At 41.6% G+C, this 13,837-nt stretch overlaps 1 protein-coding gene across 1 annotated transcript in view; it reads left to right on the top strand.

Moving 5' to 3' along the window:
* Positions 1-12,967, top strand: part of pvrl2l (PVR cell adhesion molecule related 2 like) — a 424,999-nt gene extending 412,032 nt beyond the window's left edge. Inside the window, exons 7-10 of the mRNA XM_086178170.1 lie at positions 5,259-5,385; positions 6,511-6,568; positions 8,595-8,690; positions 9,846-12,967. Of these exons, the coding sequence (XP_086034296.1) occupies positions 5,259-5,385; positions 6,511-6,568; positions 8,595-8,690; positions 9,846-10,028 (464 nt within the window). The 3' untranslated portion in view covers positions 10,029-12,967. The remainder of the gene's footprint in view (positions 1-5,258; positions 5,386-6,510; positions 6,569-8,594; positions 8,691-9,845) is intronic.
* Positions 12,968-13,837: the final 870 nt, after the last annotated feature.

Here is a 13,837-nt window from a genome sequence, read left to right as displayed (position 1 = left end):
GTACACTATTCAAAGGTTGCATTAACAGAGAATATTCTATAAATTCCTTGTTATTACATTTCCTACAGAATAAAAAAGTTGCAAGTGAATTTTGTAATAATCTTCTCAAAATGTAGTAACTTATTACATAATGCGACAAAATTTATTACAAAATGCGTCGGGGCAGTTTATTACAAAATGCACCGTTATTACAAAATGCGGCTCAACATGCCCATTTCAGCAATTCAAACTACTAAAAGATGCAATTTAGTGTTTTTTCTTTTCTGCCAATTCACTTGGCCTGTTTTGTGGTTATGGTGGAGGAAATAAATAAATGAAATCTGCAAGAATTACTCAGAATTTTGCAGAAAACCTTCCAAACTCTTTAAACGGAGTGGCCGCTATGGAAATGACTGGAAAAATCCATTTGCATACGATAAAACCAAATAATGTGTGTCGAAACTTTCAGAGCTGGCCGCCCAGCCACTGCGTTTTTGTAAATGTAGCTGCTCTTTATACATGTAAGGATGATGCGTCACAAAGTCCATATTCTGTCACAAAACCCAGCCATATTTGAGAAACATATTTCCATATAAACTTATATGAAATATAATATATGTATAGAGACATACAACCATTCACCCGCTCATTTGAATGTCTTATAGAGTGATAAAACCTTTCACTCTAATTCACACTGCATATAAAGACAGAATATTCATTCATTCATTCACATGGAGTCAATGTAGGGTCTCCAATGAACCTATCACATGTTTTTGGATCGTGGGAGGAAACCATTCACTCTCTCATTCACATTTCTGGGCAATTTAAGGTGCATGAAAGCGGAGAACCCTGGAAAAAAAAAACCCGGAGACACGGAGAGAAAAGGCCGACTCCAACGTCGGAATCAAACCAGGGAATGGCCTCAGACTGTGGATGGAAACCAACTTTGCCTCCGAGCGTTTCCCCCATCCTTTCCACAAAATAATTTCCCTCCTCTTTACACGCAAAGCCATTTTTTTTTTTTTAGCGGGAACAATGTAAGGAAAACCTAGCAGATCCGTTTACTCCCATTCGGACCGCCTGGGTTCGCCCGAAGTGTGAGGAACAGCTTCGTGATTTCGGTGATCTGGCACTTTCTGTCTGCTGGGTTGTTCGCTGACTCGGAGAGGTGTGAGTGCGTGGGCAGGGAGATTTTTGCCTCGGTCCCGAGGCAATCACTCCTCCTCCTGTCTCTCGCTAGCTTCTCTTCTCCTCCCTCCTCCCCTCCGCCTGGCATTTCTCATCCAGCCCACACACCTCCACCCCGCCACCCCTCCGCATCTATTGAAAAGGCAGTTTGTTATCGACCGCAACATCAATGACAAAACACGCCGGCGCAAACTTTGATACACGGTGGCAAACATCACATATGCTTTTGTCACACACACACACACAAATACACGTAGCGGAGGAAAGGGGGGATCGAGTAGTACTTCAATGTACAGGCTTTGTTTGTGTACTTCCCTGTGTTTTCCTCCCCTCGCTCGCTGCTCGGTTGCCAGTCTTTTGTGTTACCTTTTTCTTTCTTTTTCGCATCTCCTTTGCTTCAGGACAGAAGCTGGAGTGAAAGAAAAATGTTTGGATGAGGCATTCATCCATCCATCCGTCCACCCATCTATATATCTATTTTTCTATCCACGCTCTGTCTATATTCATTATTCCCATCCTTTTCTGGACACCCATATACCTGTGTGTATGTACATGTATACCTGTTTAAATACACACACGCAGAATGAGCCCCAGAAATATATCCATTTCTATATGGATATCTACATGGAATCCGTATTCGTATTCATATATATATATATATATATATATATCAATCATACCACCCCATACAGCCCACAAAGACATGAACACATGTATAAAATATAAAATATAATATATATATAGAAATTGAAGGTGTGATGCTCAATGTTGTTGGTGGCTATGCCCTGCAGGTGGGATGTGACTTTGAAGAGAAAGACAAGTTCTGGATGAGTCAGATGAAGTGATGCAGAATATTCCCACAGATGAGAGAGTGGTAATTGGTGCACACTTCAGTGGACATGTTAGTGCAGGCAATAGATGAAGAAGTGATTGGCAGATTTGGTATACAGGATAGGAATGCAGAGGGACAGATGGTGATAGATTTTGCAAAAAGGATGGAAATGGCTGTTGTGAACACCTTTTTCCAGAAAAAAACAGGAACATAGGGTAACTTATAAGAGTGGAGTTAGGAGCACGCAGGTGGACCAAATCTTGTTTAGACGAGCGTGCTTGGTGTGTCATCTGGAAGGAAAGTAGATAAGGAGACTCGGTGGTGGAATGAGGAAGTGCATGACCATATACAGAGAAAAACGGTTCGCAAAGGAGAAGTGGGATAGTGAGAGGACTGAAGAGAGCAGACAGGAGTACAGGGAGATACAATGTTAGGCAAAGAGAGAAGTAGCAAAGGCAAAACAAAGGGCACAGTAGTGACCTTTGTGTAGATAGTAAATACATTGGTAGACGGATGCTGGAATTGGAGCTGGCAGACAGGAGGTCTCGAGGAAGACCAAAGAGAAGATTTATGGACGTAGTGAGAGAGGATATGAAAGTAGTTGGTGTGAGAGAGGAGGATACAGAGAATTTTGTTAGATAGAGAAAGTTGATTCGCTGTGGTGACCCCTGAAGGGAAAAGTTGAAAGAAGAAGATATATATGTATATATGATTAAAACACAGAACTACATCAATCTCATTCTGTATATATGTGTGTGTGTGTGTGTGTGTGTGTGTGTGTGTTTGTGTGTGTATGTGTGTGTGTGTGTGTGTGTGTATACATATATATATATATATATATATATATATATATATATATGTTTATAGGTAGATATTATTCATCTCTATTAGTCTTTATTTAAATGAAGAATAATTGAAGGATTAGACTCCAGAATTGTGTGTATGTTATACATATACATATACCCATACATTTGTATGCATGTACACATACATGTAATAAAAAACAGATAATTATATCCATCTCATTCAGTATGTATGTATTTATATTCATATTTGATGTGATGAATATCCCCTATGGGGATGATTATAGTATTATCTTAAGTTATATATTTTTATGTATACGTATGTACATATATATATACAATGCCACACTTGGCATCCTGAGGAGGAACCGGGAATCCAACCTTCAACCTCCCACCGGGGGGGCACTTCACCAAAACAAGCCCTCACCAACCCATTACACAAACAACCGGGCTATGATTGTGCCGATCCAGCTGTGCCAAAAAAAAACATATTTGTTCTGTTTCACTGTGAAGACTTGGGGACGCCGGCCTCTGACTCTGCCTGCCCTTCCCTGCCGTGGCTCCAGGTGCCAGGAAAATGAAAACCGGAGCCCTTTTTTTGAAAACCCTGCCGATATAAGATTGAACAATTTCTATACGAAGCACGTATACGGGAGAAACAAAATGCGAGCTGTATTGACCTTACACTTCTGCTGTTTTTAAATGTTGTATTCATTTATTTATCTTTTCAAACAACTGCAACACAAAGCCAAAGCCACTTCATTTATTTTTAAGTAAATACCAATAAGTAAAATGTCGACAGAGTATTTGCCGGCGAGGTTAAATGAATCTTATCTTCTAATAATTCTGTCTCCAAACACCTTGGAAAAATCACTCAAACGTCTCTTCGTTTTGGTTTTTACTCCCAAATCTCAGGTGCGATTAATCTTCTGAAACAGCCACATACAGTACATGCACCGCTCTTGTGGGTGTCTTTTTCTTTAAAATAAAAGCGCTGTAGGTATAAGAGGCCGATTTAGACATCTAACCGACTCCCGGGAGTCGCAGGCAGGTTCTTAGCAGCGGGCTGCCAATTCAGCAGAAGACAGTGTTTACATATTCCAGCTGAAGGTGTTCAGATCTTAACATATATTAGATTTTTTTTTTTTTTTTACTCCCACTGATATGCTCATTATGTCACAACGCTAAGATGTTCATCCTGGATGTAGGCTGGTGATTTGACTCCCATACGCAGGCGGCAATTCCGCCTCACAGTAACAAGGTCCCTGGTTGGATCTTGATTCTCTATACTCTGTGGAGTGTCCATGTTCTCCGCCGTGTCTGAGCGAGGTTTCTTCAGGTCCTGAGGATCCTCCAACTGCCAGAAAACATGCAGGGAGTTCAGCAGGGACACTAAATTGTCCTTGTGTGAATGAAAAAAGTAAACGTGAGAATGTGTATATCACATTTGAATGAGAGGGAATTTCTCAAAATGAACCGTGAATGAGAGTGAATGGTCGGACAGTGGAACCTCGGCTTATAAACGCCCTTATTTATGAAGAGATCGACCTGTGAACAGGGTTTTCAAATAAATTTTGGATCAACTTGCAAACACACCCCAGTGCACAAACACACAAACAACCAAACTCATGAGCTTTTTGCATTGTGGCGTTAAAGCTTGTAGCGTCACAGCAGTCGTGCAAGGTTTGTTTACGTCATTCATCGTTGTGTCTTCCTGTTTTACTTTTTGAGGAGCCATAATGAGGGCTAGCTTACTTAAAAAAAAAGCACAAAAAAGCATTATAAGTGCTAGTGATAGTTCTGTCAAGAAGTTAGGAATTTCAGTCAATCTGAAAAAGGAAATAATAGCTAAATGTGAGTGTGCTGTTTGTGTTACAGATCTCACCAAGCACTACGGCTTGGCTAAGTCAACTATGTGTACAATCCTGAGGAACAAAGATGCGCTAAAGATAATCAATGTGACTAAAGGGGCGACTATGTTAACAAAGCAAAGTTTTTGTTAGTTTGGAAGAAAGAAAGACAGCTTGCTGGAGATAGCGTTAGCGAGGGTCTCATGTACAAGATAGCTTTACTTTTGCTGATTTAGCAAAGGAGACGCCGAGGACAAGTGCTGACAAGAAGAGAAAGAACACTATAAAGAGCAATCATTAAGGTTATCTTTAATTCCTCTCTGTATTTTTCCCACAAATGAACCCATAAAATAGGTTTCAAAAGAGTGCATTGCGTTTTTTGGTGCTAGAGTATGGATCAATGGGATTTACTTTGATTTCAATGGGAATATTAATTCGATTCATCAACATTTTTGTTTGCAAACAAAGAACAAATATCCATACCGCATGTTTGAGAGTGACTAGTTGTATGTCTGCATATGACGTGTGAATTATAATTGAAAATGAAGCCATCTCCTCTCTGCTAACTTTCTCTCTCTCTCTCTCTCCTTTCTTTGTGTATTGCAGAGGAGAAACAGGCCACGCCGGACCCGCCGACGGGCGCCATTATCGGCAGCATCCTTGGCACCCTCGCCTTCATCGCCATCGTTGTCGGCGTGGTGCTTTTCGTCCGCAAGCGGCGGGAGGACGCAGAGTAAGTCTTCCATCTGCATCATTCTGCATATACTACAGCAAATACAATCCCCTGAGACGCTTCTCTGCAACCAAGGCTTGTTAAAACATATTACTTGTCATCAGAGATAGTTCAGTGACAAATTTCTGACCTTAGATTAACAGTCAATGACCGTCTTGGGATTTTTTTATTATATATATATATATATATATATATATATATATACAGAATGCTCAGTCCCTGCTCCCCATTCACATGCTGTAATTTCTTCCCCCGGGTCGTCTCTGCAAATAGAAATTTATTAAATCCCCCCCCCGTCCTTTTAATAGCCCATTTTAGGAGGTTATTTTCCTATCTTCGCCTGCCTGTAAAACAAGGGGGCTACAAGCCGCAGTAAAAATAAATACAGCTTGTTTACTGCTGAGGTGGAAGCCACGCCAAGTCCAGCAATTGAGTCGGAGAGGGTCAAATGATTCATATTTATGATGCAGCCGTTTAGCCGCTGCCCGGGCCACTGAAGGTGGATCGATGAGAAATTTATGAAGATAACAAAAAAAATTACAATTCGACCTTCGGCGGAATAAAGATTTCAAATGCCAAGGTCATCGTGTATTACATATAAACACGAGGCCCGCGGGCCGAGTCTGCACGGCTGCTTACAAATTTCTATCCGCCTATCAATTTTGGGTATTAATGAATTTTCTTTACCGCCACAGGGCTCTACACCACAAAACCAAAATCATATCCCCTACTGCTCCGGCACCGAGTTTTCATTTGTAAACTTTTAATAATGTTGATATGCAATGTTTGTCCGAATCAAAACTCCGTAATAGATTTCCCGGTCATTTACAAATGTTTTATTTTGTTCACATTAATCAATTGTAGGAAAAAAAAAAAATTAGAATGTTTTTCATGGATTATGTGGAAGTATTTGAAAAAAAATTTGGAGAAAACATGTCTGGCAATTAATATATAAAGGTGCTTTTGGAAATAAAACATGCATAGAAAGATAATATATTTTTAGCAATGTATCACATATGACTTTGCAAGAAAACAATCAAAGATGGAATCGAGAATTTCCTTTATAATACAAAATAGGGTCTGAGGTGATCAATACTGTATTATTGCTGTCCTTTGTCCAATCAGGGGCCCCCCCAAGCACAAGCCCCCTCCCCCGGTGAAAGCAGGCAGCTCAACAGAAATGGTGAGTGGACATGGGTTTTCCAAATCAATCTTTATTTTCATACTTTTACTTCACGCACACAAACACAGAGTTCATTTGGACCGTCATAATGGGACTAATGGCTATTGATTGCCGAGTTGGCATGTGTGTGTGTCGAAATAATTAGCTTGGTTTGTAAAAAGCTCCCCTCTCCACCTCCTCTCATCTTTCGGGCGCTTCATCCCATCTGGCCGACGCATCTTGTTATGCTGTTACTGCACTTTGTAATGACACTGAAACCCTGTCAATGTTCGTTGATTTGATGTTCAATTGGATCTAAATGCAAGGGTTCCAATGGAGGTTCAGGGGGATGGGTCTTAAACAGCAATTATTTATCGTGATGAATTGAAAAAAAATGCTTTTAGTGTAATTAAAGGTAATTTAACAACTTTATGAGTCTTTAAGTCCCGACGCCTGCAAAGAGCAGACGATCAGCTCTTAAGTGCTGATTCCTTTTCAGCTCTTGAAGGGCCTGTCAGTGGTTGGACCCCTTCAATATCCAGATCCAACAGATGTTGAAGTGGATCCTTCACTCATCTGGTCTTAAATCAGAGCTGAAAACTAAAAAAAAATGATTTGGTGCATGTTGTGCATGTTTGCGCATGTGAAAGTTAACCACGGACGATTCTAACAATGTGCACAGATCGCCCTCGGGAGAACTAAAGACAGCCACATGCCTACCATTTCTGTATTACAATATGCATTTTAGTTGTATATTTGAAATGTTATTTTATTTTATTTTATTCTATTTCATTTTATTTCATTTCATTTTTTTTATTTTATTTTATTTTGCTTTTATTTTATTTATTTTATTCATTACGTCAACTGACTTCATGCCGTCTTTCACTCTATCCATCAGCCTCCTCTGTTCTTCCTCTAGTCCTCCTGCCTGGCAGTTCCGATTTCAGCATACTTCTACCCAGATCTTCACCATCCCTCCTCTGTAAATGTATCTGCAGAACATCTAACATGTGTTTTTGGATAATATTACAACCCAGTTGTTTGATGACACTTTCCATGTAGAGCAGGTCTGGACCACACTCTTGATTTACAGAAACCAAACACTCCCCCCCAAGGTTGAGCGGTCGGTGATAGCGGTGAGGAAACGCTACCGTTTATGGGTGCATAAAGCTTGACGCGGGCAGCCTTCTGCCTCAACTGGCCGCGGTAGAAAGAAAGACAGCAACAGAAAAAGAGAATGCAAGTGTGTGATGGAGACAGGGAGGGTATGAGGGTTGGGAGCGGTAGGCACAAATGATGTCTCAGTAATGATAGCAGTAGCGCTATTAGTTACATGGTAATGGCTGGCATGCTACAATAATAGCTTTTACATTCAGGAAAGAAATTATGGTTGGCGCCCGGCAGGACCTCTGCAGTAGATCAAGCCACGCCCCCTGGGAACCTGCAAAATGAGTGCCTAGGGACTTGTGAGGAGACACGATTTACTATCATACATTGAAGTAGGCCTTTGGCCATAAATTCCATACTGAGCCTATGGCAGTATAACTAGGGGTTAGCCTAGTGCTAACTATAAGCGTTCTCAAAGAGAAATGCTTTAAGCCTGTTCTTAACCAAGGAGATCTCATTGCTAAACGGTTTCACCCAGTTTAGCGGGACACACCATACATACAGAATCTCCTCGTGAGACCGGATTCCGATCCCGCTTGTGACCGACTGCGGTTCTGACCGGAGCGTTTCCTCTCCTCAGGGGGGAAAAGACTGTTTTACGGACTCACCGCGACGATATTGAACCTCGAAAGCAGAGCGAGGGACGCAAAACTAGTCAAGTGAAATTGTCCTTATTGATCAGCTCATTTAACATTGCAAGTTACTGCCCAGAAGACCAGACAGTGTCGCTTTAAGCGCGAGCCAGGCCTCATCTCTCACACCTCCACCATCCCATCAGCGTAAACTCGTCTTTCTGCGCGTCTCAGAGGTCCCGAGGCTCGTCCTTGACGCTTACCAGTCTCTCTCCTTGACCGTGTTGATGTGGTTTCTTCGCATGCAGCTCAACAAGCCATCGGAGCCTCCCGCCGGTACTGAGATGGCACCTCTCAGCCCAGAAGAGGTTTACTACGAGCCCACCGGGGGGGAGCCTGTCACGGTAACTGACACACGAGCACCACACACAGTCACACGGATAAAAAGCACTTTTTTTTTTTTTTTTTTTTTTTTTTTTTTGCATTTTCTTTTCTCACTGATTTGTGCCCGGCTCAGTCCTAGCTGGATTCCACCCCTGTGCGCGGAGCTTCACGTCGCACCGTACGGACGTCACGCCGACACCGATTCGGTCGAAAGTTAAATTAAATCATGGAAATAAAGTCACAGGAGAAAGAAAGTCTTGAAAAAAACACTACCAAACTGGTCCCCCCGCATCCCTCCCTTTACTATATTAGACGATTGTGAGCGACGTTTTATGGCTATTGGAGATGTGACGCTATGTCGGCATACATTCATACGTACAACCGTGCACACGTTTGTTCATGCATCATACAGAGGGCTTAAATCCATTCATTCTCTTATTCATACCTAATGTAAAATCTTCTTGTCATGGCAACTGGACTCGAATTTCTTCCCTTGGAGGCGTTTCCACCCTCCATCTAAGAAGTTTCTTCAGCTCTGTGAGAGGTGGATCGTCTTCAAGTTAAGAAATTCTCTAGAAAAAGGACTGACATTGCATTAAAATGACAACCTTATTAACATTCCTATAATCATGTATTTTGTTTCGGACAGTTGAGACACGACGACTGAATCACCAGATTTATATTAGATCCCGGCCACCATTTGGAAGGTTCTGGACGATTTACAATCGGTGGGGGAGAGTAAGAGGCATATTAAGCAGACACCATAAAACAATTTGAAGAGCAGACTGGGGAAGGCAATAGTTCAGACTCGAGAAACAAAAAGTCTTCCATAATTATCTGCACAAATAAAAATGCTCCGGAAGCAAATGATTGTATTTCTCTACATGACGTTTGAATGAGAGAGTGAACGGTTGTTTATCTTTATATGTGGCCCGGCGGCTCTCCCCATGGTCGTGATAATACATGAATTAATTATTTGCCAAGATACAAATGCCGCTGTTTATATGTCAGTTGGGTTACCAATGGGTCCCCTTTGCTTTATTTTAATTATTTTTAATCACGACTGAGAGAAAGTGGTTATAAAGCGCTAATAACATTGTTCAGAAATTCAGCGGAGAAGAAAATGAATTAAAAGATTTAAAAATCGCATGAACGCTATCTCTTACCCCTTGCAGAACCTGGATGACGAGACCTCCGGCGCCGTGAACGGCGGCGCCCCGCCAGTCCAGCCCGCCAAGTACGAGCACCTGAACGAGCTCAGAGACCACGACGGCGAAGATCACCACGGCAACCACGATCTACCGGCAGCCAACATCTCGCGCGGCGAGAGCTTCGTATCCCCCGCCATGTACGTGTAGCCACGGCAACCTGTGATCGTCGCGGGTGTGTCGTGTAAGTTTTCCAGGTCACCTAAATTTGCATGAAAGGCACAGCCGTGCACACCCGACGCCACACGCTCCCTTTGACCACGCACCCACTTTAAACACGTTTAAGAAACGGTATGCGTATTTGTTTGCCCGTTCGGTATGCGTCTTTGGGTTTTTCTGATGGGGTTAAAAAAATCTAGCTGGTTGTATTATTTTGGGACAGTTTGAATGTTAGGATGGCCCAAAAGGCTAGCACGTAGCGTGATTAGCTTCTCTTAATATATATGTATATCTCTATATATAGAGAGAGGTATACATATATACACACACACACTTTTTTTCCTGAAAGAAATAGCTAATATCATATCTGACAATATCCGATCCATTTGAAATGTGCATAGATATTATAATTTCACTCATGTAACGCGGATGTTAAAATCCTGTGTACACTGGATGCCCTGGGCAAATACGATACAGAGGTTTTGCTTAGTGGGTGCGCACAATTGCTATAACCCATAGACGAACCACATACGCTGCTTTTGGAAAAAATAACGCACATGTTCCACGAAGATACATGCGACACGACGGGGGTCGAGGTCGCGTGACGAAACATTCCGCTCGGGGGCCAATGAGGTGAAATCATTTCGTATCGCTGTCACCCTGGCAACATCGCATGCAATTAATTCTGGTTTGAGGCTGGGTTTAGCAGCAAAGCACAAATGAAAGAATGCATCATGGTCGCGGGGGGGGGGGGGGCGGCGCTCGGAATATAGCCGTATCATCTAAGCGGAGGAAGTGAGAACATGCAAATGTTTGGTGTTTATTAGGGAAAAAAAAAAAAAAAGAGGACCCCGCCATTGAAACTATTTTAACGAGAATAAAATTTTGTATTTCCTGCACCGCCTGGACGATAAGAAAAAGGGCGCAGCAGCAACACCTGGCCTGAAAAAGCGTCTCTCTCTCACCAAACGACGAACACTGTAAATAGTATTGAATTATATATTGTTGGTGAAACGTGTACCACATTAAAAAAAAAAAGAAATGATAATAATCAAGTTATAGGTGTTATCAGTGCCTCTGAGCCAGGGGTACAGAGGGGTGGGAGTTTGTCTAAGTGTCCAATCGAGCAAGTGTATATTACTATTTTACTTGTCACGGGGTACATCTCAGTCATCACTTACTACTAAAAAATGTTTTCGGTATAAAATATATATAACAAAAAAAAAAATGAAATGGTGTGGATTTTTGCTCCTTGTTCATGTAACTCTGCATGGCATGATCGGTGGCTTGTTCAAACATTTTCCCAAGGCTGTTTTTCGGAATATTGTTTTCTATGTCATTTGTAAAAACTACTGAATGGCACAAAAAGAGAGACTTGTTTTTGTTTTGTTTTTTTTTTTCTTATTTCGTTTCTGACGAGCATCCGTCGCTGTCACGCAACATCGCAAACGCGAGTCCCACCCGAGCCGGGATTCTAATCCCGTCGCGTGTCAAGCCGCTCAATCCCGAGTTGCTGTTTGAGTCCACGAGGCACGCTGATCTTCCCTAGTTATCGTTCCGACGGCCTCCGGGTCAACTGTCCGGGCCGCTTAAAAATCACTCGTGAAAAAAGGGACACAACATTTCGGGTTGAAACAAACCCAGAGAAATGAGATACTATGTAACAACAATGTAATAGCAACGTAATACGCTTTTGGAGATTTGAAAGTTTAAGAACTCCTGTGCATCCGGCTTCAGACGCATCTCTTTTCCGTTCATTCATACACGCTGCGGTTATTTCCGAAGTATGACAATCGTAACTTGTTGTGTAGCTGTTGCGGGCCACGTCGGAGAGGGTTCCCCTTTTTCGTCTCGATAGAAGCCTGACTTTTTAGCAGAGAGTCGCCGTAAAAGTTTAGTTTCATGTCTACTTGAAGTTTACTTTCATTAAAGGGAATGTCTGCATGCTGCATGGACCTACAATAAGGGAACGAAGAGTCATGCCGCGGTGAATCATTTTAGCTTCTTGACTTACTTAAACGGCGCAGTGTCAGACAATCGTCATTTTATAACCCCCTAACCTGCAACACGTGTGTTTCGCCCATTCGTCCGCGAATCCATTCCCTGCTTGTGGTCTTTTTATGTGTTTTGCCAGCAGCTACAACTTCAGCGGAAGGTTAATGGACAATCGCGGAGGCCCCCCGTTTTGTTTACGGAACCACGACTCGGTGAGCGTGCGGTACTAAATTTCAGCCCCCATCTCGTTTTGCGTATCATCCCTGTTTAACGGAGATGCTTTACTCAGAAGTATCCTGAATTAGTATCTCGGCGCTATCGGCGTTTGGCCGTAAAACCGTCTCTGAAATTGCTAAAACCCGAAGAGATATCGAACCAGAGCTCTGCATTGTTAAATAGTTTTGAATCGTAGCGATTCGGGCTGTTGTTCCTGGATTGGTCTGTTCGATCCCTCTTTCCAACAAACTGGCTTTTTTTTGGTCGCCGAGGTGCTTTTTGCACTGAGCTGTGAATGTCAGTGATGAATCAACATAAATCCGCTTTATTTAACATATATCTGCTTTTTTTTCTGGTTAATCCGTCACCATCGGTTCCCATCGCAGAGCCAGACGTGCCTTGTGTATGTTATTTTTAGCTTTTTCAATTCTTGTCTGACGGGACAGCAGATGACGGGAGGGGAAAAGACGCGAGCGAATGCCGGGCAGGCTGACACTGACGACGGTGACACTTACAAAAAAAAAAAACACACACACCAGAGATGTAATGGTGTTTCAGTGAATGTTATCGCTTTTTTGCTTTCATGCATTTTTATTTTTATTAGTATTATTATTATTATTTTTCCACGGGTCAATTATCATTTTTGTATGCTTTTTTGGAAACCTATTGTACATGTTTTACAGATCATTGTCTTGTCAAATAAAATGTTAAACCAAAGACATCGCAGGTCTTGTGCATTGATCAATTCCCCGGATAGATAGATAGATAGATAGATAGATAGATAGATAGATAGATAGATAGATAGATAGATAGATAGATAGATAAATAGATAGATAGATAGATAGATAGATAGATAGATAGATAGATAGATAGATAGATAGATAGATAGATTGATAGAACCTAAAATAAACTGTGGTATTAGCACAGGAATATATAAAGAAATATAAATATATGGGATGTAGGATAAGGATATAATGGATTAGGGGTGCAGATAACAAATTAATAAATACATAGTAAAATCATAAATAATAATAATAAAGGAATGAATAGAATAGACACGCACAAGCACACACACATACAGTATATATATATGACCCTCACTGCAGGATAAGCACTTTAGATAATGAATGAAAGAATTAATTAATTAATTAATTAATTAATAACTTTTTGTCATTGCAGAGCACATATTGTCCAGTGCGGTGAGATTTGGCTTACAGCTCTGCACAAAAATACAAGGAAACAGAGGAAGAGGATAGACAAATACAGATTATCTAAGTATAATTTACGACGGCCAATGGCTCAGGTGTATGAATATAAATATGAAATGTCATTGTTTTGTGAGTGAGTGAGTTAGTCAGTTCCGCCTCACAGCAAGAAGGTCCCTGGTTGGAATCCTGCTCTGTCCCGGGCTTCCTCGGGTTTCTCAGGTTCCCTGCCACGGCCCAAAAACACACAGGAGGTTTATTGGAAGCCTTTAATTCCACGGCACCACAAACCCTCGCTCCAGGACGGGCGGAATAAATGAATTGAATCTGCATCCTACACTTATTCCTTTAATATTTATACAGCACTTTGATGGAAAGTGCCTC

This window comes from Fistularia commersonii, chromosome 30 (assembly GCF_037954325.1).
Source record: "Fistularia commersonii isolate RoL2024-O1a breed Wild chromosome 30, RoL_Fcom_v1.0, whole genome shotgun sequence".
NCBI classification, from domain to species: domain Eukaryota; kingdom Metazoa; phylum Chordata; class Actinopteri; order Syngnathiformes; family Fistulariidae; genus Fistularia; species Fistularia commersonii.
This window is presented reverse-complemented; position numbering and strand designations above follow the sequence as displayed.